The sequence below is a fragment of the Triticum urartu genome, chromosome 4A (assembly GCF_056163025.1).
Source record: "Triticum urartu cultivar PI428250 chromosome 4A, HENAU_Tu73, whole genome shotgun sequence".
In the NCBI taxonomy this organism is placed as follows: domain Eukaryota; kingdom Viridiplantae; phylum Streptophyta; class Magnoliopsida; order Poales; family Poaceae; genus Triticum; species Triticum urartu.
The window spans coordinates 13,040,830-13,060,024 of NC_141876.1; the positions used below are offsets into that span (position 1 = coordinate 13,040,830).

Here is a 19,195-nt window from a genome sequence, read left to right on the forward strand (position 1 = left end):
CCGGCGTCGTGGAGCCGGTCCATAGGCCAGCTTATATATTTTGTCACAGGTGCAGCACATCACACACGTTCTTCTTTTAGGAGTAGCTCCCCTTATTATCCTCCTTTCTATATTGCTCCTATTTCCGTCGGCCGTCATTCTCGTGGTTGTCAATGTCTTCGCTTTGCTTTCGGTGGCTCGGGTAACAAGTTTGACAATATAAAAAGTAGTACTATAGATCAAATTTGTGGCTCTTGTAACAAGTTTGACAATATAAAAAGTAGATCAAATTTGCTAGCCTAAGCATGTCTACTACCTACCTACCCACCCAAGCATATCTTAGGGCTCATTCGATTTATAAAGTTTTTAAGTAAAAGGAATATAGGATAAATAAAGGATTAATAAGATGCTAAAACTCCTTAGGAATTATATCAATATACACAATCCTAAACCTTGTGCAGTCGCGGCCTTGGTCGGCGCCCACCGATGCTTCTCTCCTCGGTGGCAATGAGATGAGACTCCTTTGTACAACAACGGTCCAAACAGGCAGCTCCACACCCCCCCCCCCCCCCCCCCGCCCCCGCCCACCGACACACACAGTCCATTTTGTGTCGCTCGTGCGGTGCTCAAGTATGTTTGGACTTGCGCGGTAAGATGTCCCTGCTTGGCGGCTGCCAGTGGACAAGGGCGACGCCTGTGGGTGTTGTCTCATCCTTGGAGGCGTAGTCCATTTTTTCTAGCCGTGCACTGAAGGAAACCCTAGGTTCGGTTCATCGGGCCAGGCAGCGGCGGCACCACAGTGTCATCTCCTTCTTAGAGGCACTGCTTGCGTGCCCATAGAGTCTATCAGATCGGAAGTGGAGTTGGATGCCTCGTCGGCCTCATCGGCGAGGCTCGGGGTGGAGTGTTGCTTTGGTTTTGGTCGGTGCTATGGCCTTGGGCGCAATGTATTCCATCTCCGAGGCCTCTTGGGCGACATGGCCTCGGGTCCGGCTGGTTCCCATTGTCCGCCTGCCTATTATCTTAGACACTTTGGATGAAGGGTGCGTTGATTCGGCTATGACTTGTTTTTAGGGTCGTGCTTCCGGGACCATGTCAAGCGACATTATAAAATCCGAGTTAGCTACATTAATAGCCTTGTGGTTAACAATACATAGTTTATATACATACTTTCTCCGTTCAGAAATACTTGTCATTAAAATAGATAAAAGAAGATGTATCTAGAATACGAACAAGTATTTTCAGACGAAAGGAGTACATGCGTAAGTGTATAGCCCTGACATCACTAGGTCTGACTCCTAGCGCCGCCTCCGAGATGTTCGGTTTGGTTGTGACGCGGCTTTGGTGCTCTGTGTTGTGTCTCTCCGTCATTCGTGGCCGGAGGTCGAGCATGGTGGATTGTGTGTCGTTGTAGTCCCGATGTGTTGTTGACGTGATGTGATTGCCGTAGCGTGGTATCAACACCTTTTATGGTTTGGTGCACTTTTTTTTTTAACATCAGTACAGACGCAAGCGGTGCACTTCTTCATGGTGTATATATCCTCGAAAATAAATTGTTTTTTTTTAGGATCTCGAAACTAAATTGTTGGAGGTGTGGAAGCAGCGGCACATGCCGACAGCCCATAAACAAACTGGTCCACGGAGGCGCTTCCAGCAATTTCCGCAGGGCGAATCGGACACGAACACTCCCGCTCGCTGCCCGGTGGGCCCACCCAACCGCCAGCCAGGGACGAGCAGGCCTGGCCCACATGTCATAGAGACACGCGTCCCCGTCCTCTTCACACGCCCAAGCTGCGCTCAGTCCAAATACCGAAACGGCTCACTGGGAAAAGGGGAGAAAAAACAGAGCTCAATAACTTCGAGGAGGAGGAGAGGCGTGGCGGGGGAAGGAAGGGAGGGAGGGAGCTCGTCGTCGTCGTCGGCGGCGGCGGCGGATGGCGGTGGAGTACCGCTGCTGCGGGGGCCCCTTCTTCGAGCACATCGCCATCATCGTGGTGCTGGTGCTCTTCGCGGGGCTCATGTCCGGGCTCACCCTCGGCCTCATGTCCCTCAGCCTCGTCGACCTCGAGGTCCTCGCCAAGTCCGGCACCGACAAGGACCGCAAGTACGCAGGTGATGCCCCCATTCCCGCCCCCATTCCTCCGCGCGCTCTGCTTCCCCGCGCCCGATTTGGCTGGCACTAGTACTATTTCAGTCTGGGGTTTGCTCTGTTGCCCGTCCCCCGGGCCGGCTCGCCATTTCGCCGAACAGCTTGCACGCGTCGGCCCCGCCGAGGAATCGAAATCAGATGGCGAATGTTGGGGGCGCGCTGCTGCGAGGAGCTGGCGAATCGTTTCGGTTTTTCGTCCGCGGGGATCCACCCTGCTCAGAAAGGATTGCTTGTAGGAGTGCTTTCCTTTTCTTTCCTTTCCTTTCTTGTCTTGTCTTCATCGATGAATTCGTGCTGTTCATCGGGGGGCTTGGTCACCTCGTTAGTTTGTTCGCGTCCTGTTCAAGGAGATGGTGACATATGGTACGCTCGGTGCGCTGGCTTGTTCTCTCGGAAAGTGAGAGGTCGTAGCATAGCACTGGCACAGTACAAGGGGGGAAATGGAAAATTATGTGAGATGCGTCTGTCAGTACAAGTTAGAAAAATAATACTCTGGTCTTCTTATAATCCTGGGTTATTTTTGTCCCTTATTGAACCCTGATATGATTGGAGAATGGAGACCGATGATGAATTCTAGGCTTATTTCTTTAGTTGATTGAAATGCAAAACATGCCAACTACCTTGTTCTATGAGACGCATGTTTCAGATGCAAATAGAAACATCTAATGTAATTTCTTAGGTGTTAATAATAATATTCTGTTTGCAGCTAAGATATTGCCCGTCGTGAAAAACCAGCACCTTCTGCTATGCACTCTTCTGATCTGCAACGCTGCAGCTATGGAGGTACTCTTCTTGATTTTCAAGTCACCCCCTCTATATAAGTCAAGTAGCTGATAACATACTTCTTGATCCATATTAGGCACTGCCAATCTTCCTTGATAGCCTGGTGACTGCTTGGGGTGCTGTTTTGATCTCTGTGACACTGATCCTGCTGTTCGGCGAGGTGAGTGGTTAAAACTTTACTTGTGATGCTCAAATGCATGGTATGGTATGCTAATAGTTTGATATGAACAGATCATACCACAATCTATCTGCTCACGGTATGGGCTGGCAATTGGTGCCTCGGTTGCTCCGTTAGTCCGTGTTCTTGTTTGGATTTGTTTCCCTGTTGCATATCCAATCGCCAAGGTACTACTATACTCCTAGACTCGATGCGATTATCTACATGACGAGTTCTTGAACATGCATGATTTGAACTTTTGCCCTTTCTGTTTCAGCTGCTGGACCATGTGCTTGGTCACGGTAAAGCGGCACTTTTCCGCAGAGCTGAGCTAAAAACACTTGTGACACTGCATGGAAATGAGGTAACAGAACTGATTGTCTAATCTTTCAAATTGAAATACCGTGAGACTGCGTCGATCTTAGACAGTTGTAAGGTATTTATTTCTGTATGTAAGTAGATATTGAGGCCCACTTCTCTCTTCCTGCTCACCGTCTATCCAGGAAACATGATATAGGGTCACACACATTATGTAGTGTCTGCCTAGTAAATGCAATTTTGGACACCTTCATGATAGCAGTTTGTATATCTTCTTAAATGGAATCCACATTCCTTAAATACTGTAAGCATTTTTGGAACACAGTGATATACTCCGCCAAAAAATTTGCGCATGAAACAGAGAATATGTTAGTGACCTGTGAGGTCTAAATATCTTTGATGTGCAGACGGTGATTGGTCTGTGGTAGGATATCACAAGTAGCTATAAATACTGATAGGGATGAATTTCACATAACTTGGCATGTGGGTTCTAGATGCTAGTTTGGATAATACATCATGTGATTGTAGCTACAAAAACATGTACAATCCATTATCCCAACCAGAGGTTCCAAACCATGGTGATCTGCTGGTCTACACGTTTACTCTCTGGATTGGTCTGAGATTTATTAGCAGAACGAACTTGATTCATGACAATCTGGCCACCAAATAACCGAGGATACATGCTGCTTCGTCACATGGAAGATCAACGGGCGATAAAAGTGGTCGGACCCTTCCCCGGACCCTGCGCAAGCGGGAGCTACGTGCACCGGGCTGCCCTTTACCTTGATGCATCTTAATATATTTTTTGCTTTTGCAAGCCAGTATATTTGTCACTGAACACACCCTAAATAATCCTTGTCACCATTTATTTTATTCACCAGGCATGCCACTTTATCCCCTTTAGCCTGCATTGCTAGTTTTTAACTCCGACTTATCTTATTACTAAACAGGCTGGTAAAGGTGGAGAGTTAACCCATGATGAAACAACTATAATAGCTGGAGCTCTTGAGCTCAGTGAAAAGAAAGCTAAAGATGCTATGACACCTCTTTGTGATACATTTGTGATTGATATAAATGCAAAGCTCGACAGGTACTGGATTGTCTTGTTGAACAATAATTCGATTAAACATGGGCTACAGTTATGCATGTTTCTCTTTTGTTAAAATGCATGATGTTCTGTTTAGCACATAGTTCAATCATTTGTGTTCTCTTTTGTGCAGGAAACTAATGCAAGAGGTCATTGAGAAAGGTCATAGCAGAGTGCCAGTTTATTATGAAAAGGATACAAACATTATTGGATTGATATTGGTAATTCTATATTCTGCTTTTGAATTGATATGCAATTTTGTCACAGTTTTTTATTTGGATGAAAGGTTTTAGTATTTTCTATTTCCTCAGAATTAGCACCTACCAGTTTGTGCCTTGTTGGACAATGATATTTGAGCAGAACAGGATTCACAAAATCGACCAAGATCTTTAGTTTCTGGCCAGATAGATATCCACGAGTTATTCTGTAGGTAAAAGGCAGGAAATTGGTGGGCACTGGGGTTGCCAGCCCTGGGTAGAGTAGTTTGACACTTGTATGACTCAAGTTTAGAGTCCGATCAGAGTGGAGGCTTTTGTATCCGTGTACCTGCATTTGAACTAGGATTGCATATTATCTGCAAGAGAGGTGACTGCGTATTAAGGACTTAAGGTGCACAAGTGGCATGCTCTGTGAAAGAAGGCATTAAATTTGCGTGCTATCCTTGACCATCATATAGTGACACCGCACTGTTTTGTTATTAATCATTAACAGTAGGACAATTTTTAGTTTATATGAGGTACGGACATGTAAAGTTGTAAAAATATTTTAAACCAGACAGTACTACTGACACTTGTGCCTGCACCTTTTACAAGAAGTGGTGCTTTTGCTGTAGTTATCTTGTGTATCTGATCAATATGTTCTGTAAATTATGCATGTAATATAGATATAGTTATAATGTGGGTATAAATTTTGCTTTTTATTTTGTATTATTTTATATACAAATAATAAAACTGGTAACCTTTCATGTGGGCAACTGTATTGTACTCATCTATATTTTGCTATATATTTTCAGGTGAAGAATTTATTATCCATTAACCCTGATGATGAAATTCCCATAAAGAGTGTAACTATCCGCAAAATTCCTCGGTATGGTATAGTCCAAAATTTTATGTATATATTTATGCTGTTTAATATAGTTGAGTAGCTCCCGTTCAATGCAACTATTAATGGCTGTGAATCGCTGGTCTGTCTGTCACTGGCTGATCTATATAAGTCAAAATACAAACAAAGTGATCCCATACTCGCTTCTTATATCTTCTCAAAATACAAACAGAGTGAAGTAGAATACATGAACAGAAGGACATGTATTTTTGCTCATTGGAAATTCTGGAATTGTGTACCAAGTATTTGTATGTACAGCTTACATCTCTGCACCTTGTTATATAAATTCAGCGTTTCAGAAGACATGCCCCTGTATGACATCCTAAATGAATTCCAGAAGGGCCACAGCCACATGGCGGTTGTCATAAGGCAAAACATTCCAAACTACCCAGCTAAGCAGCCCAGCATCGATGGTGGATCTCTTGGTGAGCAGCTCCAAGGCAGTCCGTAGTTCTTCTGAACTTGCATGTCGCACGCATATGTAAACTGCCGCCGTCCAGTTTTCTGAGTTTCTCTTTGTTCTCCTGCCTTTTGGTGTCAAAAACAGAGGTCGCCATCGCCATTGATGACAAGCAGGGTGAGAAGGTTGCGAAGAGTCTCACTCCGCTGCGGAGGTGGAAGAGCTACCCCAACACCCAGAACTCCAACACGGGGAGCAGGAGGGGGAAATGGTCCAAAGACCAGTCGGACGTCCTCCAAGTGCACGAAGAGCCGTTGCCCACGCTGAGCGAGGATGAAGAAGCCGTCGGCATCATAACCATGGAGGATGTCATTGAAGAACTGCTGCAGGTTAGTTCCCGCAAAGAGCTCATCATTTTTACCTTCTCCAACGCATGCGACTTGCACTTGTTACAAAGGATGGTGACATTTCAAATCCACGCTCATAATGGTTGTTCTCCTTGTCGACAGCATAAGATGTGCTGTACAAGATGATGATCGTTCTACCAACCTGTTGATCTTTTTCTTTTCTTTTTTGCGGGGGACCAACCTGTTGATCAGTGTGGTGTATGGTTGCTTCAAGCTCAAGCATGTATAGACTGTTTTTTTGCAGTACTACATTAACTGTTTTTTTTTGTGTGTGTGTGGTGCACAGGAGGAGATCTACGACGAAACCGACGTACATGTTGAGGAGCAATAACACATTGCTTGCTAGGGTTTACGCACACGGTAAACTTGCCGTTTTGGCTGGAGCCGGAAGCAAAGTTGCGTGCCACGCCAGTTTTTTTTCTTTTTTTGTGCCGAGGGGAAGAAGAAACAATATATGTATGTATGATAACGTAACGTTGTACTGCTACGTGTGAATAGACAGAGACCGCAAATATTAGTTCGTCTGAAGTGTTGATACGAATGCCGGGTGCATGCATTTAGTGGAGGATCGATGTATGTATGTCCTGCAGCAGAATCTGCAGGGCGGCGAGGTTTCCTGGAAACTGCACCGACCAAATATCCCGAGATGTTACATGCCAGTGGAGTGCACCCTCGTTGTTGCGCCCGAGACTGGTAGCAGCATTCCCGCTGCAAAACGGTGTACGCGCCGTTCGTGCGGTGTGGTGCAAGTGCAACCCCAGCCGTGCGGACGGGCAGACCCCGTGGGAGGGAGCATGGCAGCGCGCCGCATTTAGAGCAGCTACGGTGAACGGCCGATACGGCACTGTTCCCCCGGCTGGGGCCTGTTTGTCAAGGACTCAAGGTACTAAGCACGACAAGCGTGGCACGCACACGTAATAAACCCGGACTGAAATGAGGCGAATTATTGCCCAAAATACGTACTGCAGTACGATTTGGACGTGTTCGCCGAGCTGTCTGCCTACCCTACCCGCCTACTTTCCGACAGGCCAAAAAAAAAAGGTGTACGTACGTCGAGGGTATGTATTTACTCGAAGGAAACAGAGGCCGTGACCCACCGGCCGTAGAGCTGAGCAGCTAGATACGGGGCAGTAGTGATTAACCACGGTGCTGTGGGAATTGAAGCCCACGGAGAGTACGCTACAGTCCCACCCTACTTATGCATGAAGATACAAAGAGAGCCAGAGAGATAGAGAGAGGCACATGACGATATTGATGGCGCTGTACTGTACGTACGCAATACTACTACATGCGTGCTCGCCGCGCCGGCCCCTGTATGATACTCGATCGCGTACGTGACGCCGGTCCTGCTCCCGGTCCCCGCACGTACTGTACTGCGGCGAGGTAATTACAATTGAAAAGGAACCAGCAGAAAAGGGGCCGGGGCGTGTTGCCTCCGACAGAAACATGCGTAGGTTATTGCTGGTAGTTGTCATTAGGTGGTCTACGAGTATAGATGTAATTTTTATTGTTTTTGATGTTTGTTGTATCGTCATGATTGAAGATGAATAGATTAAAAATTTCCCCGCAAAAACTAAGTAGGTTATTGCAGTTGTTTATTTCATTTTGGTTTTTATCTATGCTGGCTTGGATTTTAAGTATGTTGTGGTGGCGTCATGTTTCATTCGTATATTGTGTTGGGATGTTGATGGAGACTGCATTTGTTCTAAGAGGAGGGCAGGGTTGTTCGGTGTGTGTTTGTGGTATCCTTACATGTTTCGATATCGGTGTCAGCTCGGCTCCGTACTTCGCTCGCTCGCTTAGCTTTATTTTTTCCCGGTGCACCACTCCAAGCTCAGAAGAAGCCGACTATCGTATTTGAAAAAGTTCAGCCAATAACAAGATGTTCACGGGTTTTTAAAATCTTGGGTTTTACAAAAATTTCAATAAAAAGTGTTTATGAATTCAAAAAACTGCTCACTGATTTAAAAAACTTCATGAATTTTAATAAACATTGGTAAATTAAAGTATACAGAAATAAAAAACAAACAAGAGAAGAAAAATAAAAATAAAAGCTATTAAAAACAATAGAAAAAACAAAAAATTAGGGAATACCTACTCAAACTAGGAAAATTGGATGTCCACCAACACACAGTCATATAGGGGGGCTCATAACGACATCTACAGCCCCCTGCCCATTAGGAGGCTCCAAATTTAGAAAGCTTGTTCATAAATTAAAATGCAAAAAAAAACTAAGAAGAAAAGAGAAAAACTATTTAAATGGTAAAAAGACATAAAAGAAAGAATAAATAAAAACCAGACAATATCTTCTCAAAACCGGCTAGTCCATTACTACTAGATAAGTGTTACTCTCAGTCAGGGACGTATCTTTAGATGCGGGGTCTATATGAACACCATAGCCCCGCATGTAGTAGGACGCTTTAAATCTAGCTTAGGGCATCTCCAATGGAGTCACAAATAGCCCGCAAACGTTTAGACCATGCTGTCCGGACGCACTTTGACATCCAACGCCGAGCCATATTTGTTTGCGAGCAGTCTAGATGTTCGAATTCCTGCAAACCGAAAGCAAACCTGTGAAGGTTCGCGGGAGTCCTGACATTCGTCACGTACCCCTCGTCCGCCCATGATGGCGAAAGGCCACTACTATTTGGCGGAAGATTGCTAATGACTATATGCATTTGACAGAAAGGTTGCTAAATGTCTATATGCATTTGGCGGAAAGTTGTTGAACGGACCTTTGGATGTAAACCTGGCAAACGCCGGGTCGGAGCGGGTTTCGGGACAGGCTTCTAAAAGCCCAACCTTCCTTTCTCTTGCATTTTCATAACCGGTGAAATGCCGAGTATGCACGAATTCCCCCAATTTTGCCGAAGACTGAGCCTGCCCGGAAGCCTAAAATACATTCTGTTTTCAAGCTCAAGCCCGGCCCAGAATCAAGCCCGAAAGCCCGACCCAAACAATGTTTTTTAGTGTACACACATTGCAAGCCCGACCCAAAGCCCAAAAGTCCGGCCTGAAATACGGAAAAAGAGAAGCCTTACCCCAGCTGAATAGCCTTTAGGGCTGCAAAATAAGGCCCAAGCCCACTCCGAATGACAAGCCCGGACTGGCCCGTCCCAAGTTTTTTGGGCCGGGCTGCCCATGCCCGGGTCTAGTTGGATGACCGACTCCTCTATGGTATTGTGTCCGGTCCATGAAGATAGTATGTTTATTGCAGAGATAGAAGACTAGGCCGGCGAAAAGCCAAAGCCATGTAATTTTGTTTTTGAGCGTAGAAATCATAATTTTAAAGCTCACAATCTTGCTAAATTTGCTTGTAATTAAGATATAAGTAGACATATTTGGTTGGGTTCGCTGCATGACCCGACTAGTGTATCTATGAACATCATTATCAATCAATAAAGTCGGGCGAGATTTCTCAATAAAAAAAGTAAACAGCGGCCTTTCTCAAAAAAGAAAATGTAAAACAGCCAGGCCCCGTGTATCACCGTTCCCTAAATGCGGTCGATGCGATCCGTGGCAGGGAGCGCCGGCCGCTGTATCTTCACAGCACACACCAGTGGCTTGTGTTCGTACGTACGTGTGTGATAGTGTGGTGTGACCCACGTGTGCAGTGTAGCAATGAGAACTGGCACACGATAGGATTTCAGGATCCCCGACCAGCCAGCGTATCTATTTCATCTACTCGGTCACGTTAATGGAGTGCACCAAAAACATTCGCTGATCCTCTCGTTGCGACTCGCGAGGCGCGAATATGACGCATTTTCCCGGTTCAGTGCAGCGGCATCGCCCGTCTACTTCGCATGCGGGTTCCTTTTCCCTTTGTTGCCATCGACCCAACAGGCCAACACACGACCAGTGCATCTACAGCCGGCGTCTCAAACCCGTTTCATACATCTGGGCAAGCCGTTTATTCATTGACCGGTCACGATCCCCTTAAACGGATCTCAAACGCCCGAACTGACCGGCACCCCTCATATCCAATTTAAATATGATTTGGATATAAGACGGATCTCACGCGGACTCGTCCGGAAACCTGACAGTCCGACGAACGCCTTCTCCGTCGCCGTGGCGTGAACGCTGCATGGCGTCGCTCCGGCTCGCCGTCCGAGAGCAATCCGCCTATTTTACCCCGTCGGAGTCCCGCAATCCTAGTCCATCCACCTCCCCCTCTCCGCCCCGTTAGTCCAAGTCTATCCACCTCCTCCATCTCCCGCTCCGGCGCTCTATAATACGGCCCGAACACAGAGCTCGACTACTGCAGAGGGACTACTACTTTCGGGCCACCAACACAGAGCACCTCACCAAGCTCAAATCCAAGCTCCACAGAATTTGTATGTTATTGTTAAGCTCTTGCGCTCGGTTCAGTGTTGCTCGCTTCCACTCAGAAGCAAGTACAATAACATGTTTCGAACATCCCCGCAAAAAATCCAAAACTCCGGAAGAGATTTCTAGACAACCTTAGAGCTTGGCGTGGGAGCAAAATCGATTGGCGCTCAAGAAATTTCTAGACAACTTATGAACAGCAAGGATTCACCTGTACAATGAAGATGAACTCGGCCATCTCTGAGCAGCCAACAGAGAGACCTGAATCTCGCTGAAGCGTCTCGTCTCGACCGAGACCAAGATGGTACTGCTCGGGAACCTCACGGCAAGTCCGGCGGCCACCTCGTCGGAGCAATCCTCTCCTCTTGCCGTTGTCGTCACCTAGCCTCCTCCCGTTGCCCGGCGGCCACCTCGGTGCAGACGGCGGTCTCTTCTCTTCTCTCCTCCCCTCCCAAGCCCCAAGTCTAAGTTGCACACGCACCCCGCACGCGGATGAATCATCACTTCTAGTATATATAGAGATGGAGATGGGGTGGTTTGGACTTGGGAGGAGTTAGAAGGAGGGCATGGTCCATGACCAGTGGGAGGGTCGAGCCCCGGATCAGTGACTTAGCACAAAGCTTGGCCAGAGGGATGACCGGTGTGATGATGATGATGATGATGGCGGCACACACGCATCCTTGCTATTTCCAGCAAAGTGACCTCATTTTTCTTAATGGAAAGAATATTGCAATGGTCTGTCTATTTACTTTCGAGTCAAGTTATCCCATCCTGCTTTCTTTGAGAATGTCGAATATCAATTGTTCTTGAATTTGTACTTTATCTATCAAATGCTGAAGCAATCCTTCTCTCTTATTTCACTTGACAAGAATAACCAATGTGTGTTACAAGAAAAGAAAAGCAAATGGATCCGGTAACACGTCCAAACAAGAATAGGCATGGATCCTCAAACAAACAAGGACAAATTGATTATGTATGCGATTGACAAGTCGTCGTTTAGATAGATGGTCAAACAAGCAGCCACATTTGGTTTGATTGCATCTTCCAGCAACAATAATTCCATCAACCCATACATACAAAAAACTCCAAAGGTGGCTTCAGAGTTAAGCATTTATAGATTTCGCACAAAGGAGTCATCTACAATTTATAGATTTCACACAAGGGAGTCATCTACAATTTCATTATCCAGGCCACAACAGCACAGAAAGAGAGAAAGACGCAGAAACCAAATGGATACATCAGCCTTACATTTTTGTGCCAAATTAGCATTTGCTGTTCCTAATCTCTAGCTGTCTCTGGTGATCGTGGTTGTGACACCCCCGATTCAATCGTACACTATTCATACACGCAAATTTGTATGATCAAGATCAAGGACTCACAGGAACATATCACAACACAACTCTAGACGCAAATTAAAATAATACAAGCTTTATATTACAAGCCAGGGGCCTCGAGGGCTCGAATACATAAGCTCGAATACACAAGAGTCAGCGGAAGCAACAATATCTGAGTACAGGCATAAGTTAAACAAGTCTGCCTTAAGAAGGATATCACAAAAGCAATATCGATCGAAAAGGCAAGGCCTCCTGCCTGGGAGCCTCCTAACTAATCCAGGTCGCCAGCGACCGTCACGTAGTAGTAGGCACCCTCGGGGTAGTAGTAGTCATCAGTGGTGTCGTCTGGCTCCTGGGATCCGTCATCTGGTCGCAACAATCGGGTATGGGTGAAAAAGAGGTAGTAAAGAAACCGTGAATGCTCATCCAAAGTACTCGCAAGACTTACATCAGATCTAATCTAAGTATGCATCTGTATCAAAGGAATGGGCTGTATCTGTGGACTAAACCGCGGAATGCCAGAAGAGAAGGGGAAAGCCTAGCCTATCGAAGACTAGCATCTTCAAGCATCTTGCAGCATTTAGAAGAGTACAGAACAACATAATGTAAAGTAGTAGTAGTGTTATCAACCTCGCCCAGAGATCCTTCCTTGACCCCCTGCGAGAAAGCAATCCCAGAGCCATACGATCAATTTATCATCACAAGTATCCAGTTCTAGTTGTATCGATCGGGATATAACTCCAAGTGTCCGTTACCGTAGGACAAACTATCGATAGATGTTTTCTTCCCTGCAGGGGTGCACCAACTTACCTACCATGCTCGATTAACTCCGGACGGACACACTTTCCTGGGTCATGCCCGGCCTCGGCCAAACAATACGTCGCAGCCTGACCTAGGCTTAATAGAGAGGTCAGCCCGCCGGACTAACCCTATGCCACTAGGGGTCATGGGCCATCGCCCCGGGAACTCCTGCACATTGTGAACGTGGCTAGTGAGCAGACCTAGCTCCTTAAAAGGCAGGTGCTTACGCAGTCCAACCCGACCCGTGCCGCTCAGTCGCTGACATCTAATAAGCTTTGGCTGATGCATACGACGCAGAACGTCCATACTATGCCCACATGATGGTTAGTGCTATCAGGCCAGAGGGCCCTGGGATCAAATATCCAAACCGTTAGTGTGTTGGTAGCGCAGTCACGAGAAGAGACTCACGAAAGATGTGACCCCGTCGCCCCGTCTCGAGTACTTGCGGCAAGGGCTAAGAATGCCCGGCCACGCCTCGTAAGTATCTCGCGGGCACCTTCCAGGTCAACCCGACTCCACATCACTCGCAACTAAGCTCGCGCGGGTACCCCTCAGGGCCAATCCGTCTTTAGTAACATGGTTCAGTGTAAAGTCATAGTAACCATAGTAACTGTGTGTCTAACACCAAGGGAAACCCTGAGGAACCACCCTCGGTGGATTCCACTCGATGTAATCATCAAGGTGAACAGAAGAGGAACCACCCTCGAGGTTCACACTTGAGGGGTTGCATGACAGAGTCGTATCGGAAGTGGTTAAGGAGGAAATCACCCTCGATGACCATGACTGAATAGCTACACTACAGAGATCTCATCAGGAGTGATGTATGAGGTGTCACCCTCGGCACTCGATAGTAACTCTGCAGAGTCATACAACTAGGGGAGTGATGTGCGGCGTCGGGGCCTGGACGTCAATCACGTTGATCGAGTCATCGAACATAAAGCGGGGCAACAAGGACAAGGTGGGGGTCACTGATGGATCACTAACCAACCTATACTAAGCAGTTTAGGATAAGCAGGCAGGTAACAATAAGCAGGTAACAAAAACAAGCTATGCATCAGAGTAGGATCATACAAAAAGCAGTAGCAGTTCTAATTGTTGGGGAACGTAATAATTTCAAAAAAATTCATACGCACACGCAAGATCATGGTGATGCATAGCAACGAGAGGGGAGAGTCGTCCACGTACCCTCATAGACTGTTAAGCGGAAGCGTTATGACAACGCGGTTGATGTAGTCGTATGTCTTCACGATCGACCGATCCTCAGTACTGAATGTACGGCACCTCCGCGTTCAACACACGTTCAGCTCGGTGACATCCCGCGAACTCACGATCCAGTAGAGCTCGAGGGAGAGTTTCGTCAGCACGATGGCGTGGTGACGATGTTGATGAAGTTACCGTCGCAGGGCTTCGCCTAAGTACCGCTACAGTATGACTGAGGTGGATTATGGTGGAGGGGGGCACCGCACATGGCTGGGAGAGATCAATGATCAACTTGTGTGTCTAGAGGTGCCTCCTGCCCCCGTATATAAAGGATCAAGGGGGAGAGGTGGCCGGCCAAGGAGGGCGCGCCAAGGGGGGAGTCCTACTCCCACCGGGAGTAGGACTCCTCCTTTCCTAGTAGGTGTAGGAGAAGGGGAAGGAAAGGGAGAGGAGGAGAAGGAAAGAGGGGGGCGACGCCCCTTGCACTAAACCAATTTGGTTTGGGCCTTGGGGGGGGGGCGCCCCACACTCCCCTTGCTGCCCTCTATTTCCACTAAGTCCCATGTAGGCCCATTAAGCCCCCCCGGTAACCCCCGTTACTCTGGTATTTACCCGGTAACCCTTCCGGTGTCCGAATATAACCTTCCAATATATCAATATTTATGTCTCGACCATTTCGAGACTCCTCGTCATGTCCGTGATCACATCCGGTACTCTGAACTACCTTCGGTACATCAAAACATATAAACTCATAATATCGATCGTCACATAACTTTAAGCGTGTAGACCCTACGGGTTCGAGAACTATGTAGACATGACCGAGACACGTCTCCGGTCAATAACCAATAGCGGAACCTGGATGTTCATATTGGCTCCTACATATTCTACGAAGATCTTTATTGGTCAAACCGCATAACAACATACGTTGTTCCCTTTGTCATCGGTATGTTACTTGCTCGAGATTCGATCGTCGGTATCTCAATACCTAGCTCAATCTCGTTACCGGCAAGTCTCTTTACTCGTTCCGTAATGCATCATCTCGCAACTATCTCATTAGTCACATTGCCTGCAAGGCTTATAGTGATGTGCATTACCGATAGGGCCCAGAGATACCTCTCCGACAATCGGAGTGACAAATTATAATCTCGATCTATGCCAACTCAACAAGTACCATCGGAGACACCTGTAGAACACCTTTATAATCACCCAGTTATGTTGTGACATTTGGTAGCACACAAAGTGTTCCTCCGGTAATCGGGAGTTGCATAATCTCATAGTCATAGGAACATGTATAAGTCGTGAAGAAAGCTATAACAACATACTAAACGATCAAGTGCTAAGCTAACGAAATGGGTCAAGTCAATCACATCATTCTCCTAATGATGTGATCCCATTAATCAAATGACAACTCATGTCTATGGCTAGGAAACATAACCATCTTTGATCAACGAGCTAGTCAAGTAGAGGCATACTAGTGACACTTTGTTTGTCTATGTATTCACACATGTACTAAGTTTCCGGTTAATACAATTCTAGCATGAATAATAAACATTTATCATGATATAAGGAAATATAAATAAAAACTTTATTATTACCTCTAGGGCATATTTCCTTCAGTCTCCCACTTGCACTAGAGTCAATAATCTAGATTACATAGTAATGATTCTAACACCCATGGAGTCTTGGTGTTGATCATGTTTTGCTCGCGGAAGAGGCTTAGTCAACGGGTCTGCAACATTCAGATCCGTATGTATCTTGCAAATATCTATGTCTCCCACCTGGACTTGATCCCGGATGGAATTGAAGCGTCTCTTGATGTGCTTGGTTCTCTTGTGAAATCTGGATTCCTTTGCCATGGCATTTGCACCAGTATTGTCACAAAAGATTTTCATTGGTCCCGATGCACTAGGTATGACACCTAGATCGAATATGAACTCCTTCATCCAGACTCCTTAATTTGCTGCTTTCGAAGCAGCTATGTATTCCACTTCACACGTAGATCCCGCCACGACGCTTTGTTTAGAACTGCACCAACTGACAGCTCCACCATTCAATGTAAACACGTATACGGTTTGAGATTTAGAATTGTCCGGATCAGTGTCAAAGGTTGCATCGACGTAACCATTTATGATGAGCTCTTTGTCACCTCCATAAATGAGAAACATATCCTTAGTCCTTTTCAGGTATTTCGGGATGTTCTTGACCGCTGTCCAGTGATCCATTCCTGGATTACTTTGGTACCTCCCTGCTAAGCTAATAGCAAGGCACGCATCAGGTCTGGTACACAGCATTGCATACATGATAGAGCCTATTGTAGAAGCATAGGGAACACTTCTCATTTTCTCTCTATCTTCTGCAGTGGTCGGGCATTGAGTCTGAATCAACTTCACACCTTGTAACACAGGCAAGAACCCTTTCTTTGCTTGATCCATTTTGAACTTTTTCAAAACTTTGTCAAGGTATGTGCTTTGTGAAAGTCCAATTAAGCGTCTTGATCTATCTCGATAGATATTGATGCCCAATATGTAAGCAGCTTCACCGAGGTCTTTCATTGAAAAACTCTTATTCAAGTATCCTTTTATGCTATCCAGAAATTCTATATCATTTCCAATTAGCAATATGTCATCCACATATAATATCAGAAATGCTACAAAGCTCCCACTCACTTTCTTGTAAATACAGGCTTCTCCAAAAGTCTGTATAAAACCATATGCTTTGATTACACTATCAAAACGTTTATTCCAACTCCGAGAGGCTTGCACCAGTCCATAAATGGACCGCTGGAGCTTGCACATTTTGTTAGCTCCCTTTGGATCGACAAAACCTTCCGGTTGCATCATATACAACTCTTCTTCCAGAAATCCATTCAGGAATGCAGTTTTTACATCCATTTGCCAAATTTCATAATCATAAAATGCGGCAATTGCTAACATGATTCGAACAGACTTAAGCATCGCTACGTGTGAGAAAGTCTTATCGTAGTCAACTCCTTGAACTTGTCGAAAACCTTTCGCAACAAGTCAAGCTTTGTAGACAGTAACATTACTGTCAGCGTCAGCCTTCTTCTTGAAGATCCATTTATTCTCTATGGCTTGCCGATCTTTGGGCAAGTCAACCAAAGTCCACACTTTGTTCTCATACATGGATCCCATCTCAGATTTCATGGCCTCAAGCCATTTTGCGGAATCTGGGCTCACCATTGCTTCTTCATAGTTCGTAGGTTCGCCTTGGTCAAGTAACATGACCTCCAGAATAGGATTACTGTACCACTCTGGTGTGGATCTTACTCTGATTGACCTATGAGGTTCGGTATTAACTTGATTTGAAGCTTCATGATCAACATCATTAGCTTCCTAACTAATTGGTGTAGTTGTCACAGGAACCGGTTTATGTGATGAACTACTTTCCAATAAGGGAGCAGGTACAGTTACCTCATCAAGTTCTACTTTCCTCCCACTCACTTCTTTCGAGAGAAACTCCTTCTCTAGAAAGGATCCATTCTTAGCAACACATGTCTTGCCTTCAGAGCTATGATAGAAGGTGTAACCAACAGTTTCCTTTGGGTATCCTATGAAGACACATTTCTCCAATTTGGGTTCGAGCTTATCAGATTGAAGCTTTTTCACATAAGCATCGCAGCCCCAAACTTTAAGAAAAGACAACTTTGGTTTCTTGCCAAACCACAGCTCATAAGGCGTCATCTCAACGGATTTAGATGGTGCCCTATTTAACGTGAATGCAGATGTCTCTAAAGCATAACCCCAAAACGATAGCGGTAAATCAGTAAGAGACATCATAGATCGCACCATATCTAGTAAAGTGCGATTACGACGTTCGGACACACCATTTCGTTGTGGTGTTCCGGGTGGCATGAGTTGCGAAACTATTCCGCATTGTTTCAAATGTAGACCAAACTCGTAACTCAAATATTCTCCTCCACGATCAGATCGTAGGAACTTTATTTTCTTGTTACGATGATTTCCCACTTCACTCTGAAATTCTTTGAACTTTTCAAATGTTTCAGACTTATGTTTCATTAAGTAGATATACCCATATCTGCTCAAATCATCTATGAAGGTGAGAAAATAACGATACCCGCCACGAGCCTCAATATTCATAGGACCACATACATCAGTACGTATGATTTCTAACAAATATGTTGCTCGCTCCATTGTTTCGGAGAACGGCGTTTTAGTCATCTTTCCCATGAGGCATGGTTCGCAAGTACCAAGTGATTCATAATCAAGTGATTCCAAAAGTCCATCAGTATGGAGTTTCTTCATGCGTTTTACACCAATATGACCCAAACGTCAGTGCCACAAATAAGTTGCACTATCATTATCAACTCTGCATCTTTTGGCTTCAATAATATGAATATGTGTATCACTACTATCGAGATTTAATAAAAACAGACCACTCTTCAAGGGTGCATGACCATAAAAGATATTACTCATGTAAATAGAACAACCATTATTCTCCGATTTAAATGAATAACCGTCTCACATCAAACAAGATCCAGATATAATGTTCATGCTCAACGCTGGCACCAAATAACAATTATTCAAGTCTAAAACTAATCCCGGAGGTAGATGTAGAGGTAGCATGCCGACCGCGATCACATCGACTTTGGAACCATTTCCCACGCGCATCGTCACCTCGTCCTTAGCTAATCTTCGCTTAATCTGTAGTCCATGTTTAAAGTTGCAAATATTAGCAACAGAACCGGTATCAAATACCCAGGTGCTACTGCGAGCATTAGTAAGGTACACATCAATAACATGTATATCACATATACCTTTGTTCACCTTGCCATCCTTCTTATCCGCCAAATACTTGGGGCAGTTCCGCTTCTAGTGACCAGTCTGTTTGCAGTAGAAGCACTCAGTCTCAGGCTTAGGTCCAGACTTGGGTTTCTTCTCCTGAGCAGCAACTTGTTTGCTGTTCTTCTTGAAGTTCCCCTTCTTCTTCCCTTTACCCTTTTCCTTGAAACTGGTGGTCTTGTTGACCATCAACACTTGATGCTCCTTCTTGATTTCTACCTCCGCAGCCTTTAGCATTGCGAAGAGCTCGGGAATTGTCTTATCCATCCCTTGCATATTATAGTTCATCACGAAGCTCTTGTAGCTTGGTGGCAGTGATTGAAGAATTCTGTC

General features: G+C 45.5%; 1 protein-coding gene across 1 annotated transcript; it reads left to right on the forward strand.

Moving 5' to 3' along the window:
- Nucleotides 1-1,788: 1,788 nt before the first annotated feature.
- Nucleotides 1,789-6,916, forward strand: LOC125550240 (DUF21 domain-containing protein At2g14520). Its single transcript, XM_048713186.2, has 11 exons — nt 1,789-2,091; nt 2,835-2,911; nt 2,988-3,071; nt 3,143-3,256; nt 3,346-3,432; nt 4,337-4,476; nt 4,607-4,694; nt 5,486-5,559; nt 5,866-5,999; nt 6,122-6,363; nt 6,668-6,916. The coding sequence occupies exons 1-11, from the start codon at nt 1,914-1,916 to the stop codon at nt 6,710-6,712; spliced, it is 1,263 nt and encodes a 420-aa protein (XP_048569143.1). The 5' UTR covers nt 1,789-1,913; the 3' UTR covers nt 6,713-6,916.
- The last annotated feature ends 12,279 nt before the right edge of the window (nt 6,917-19,195 follow it).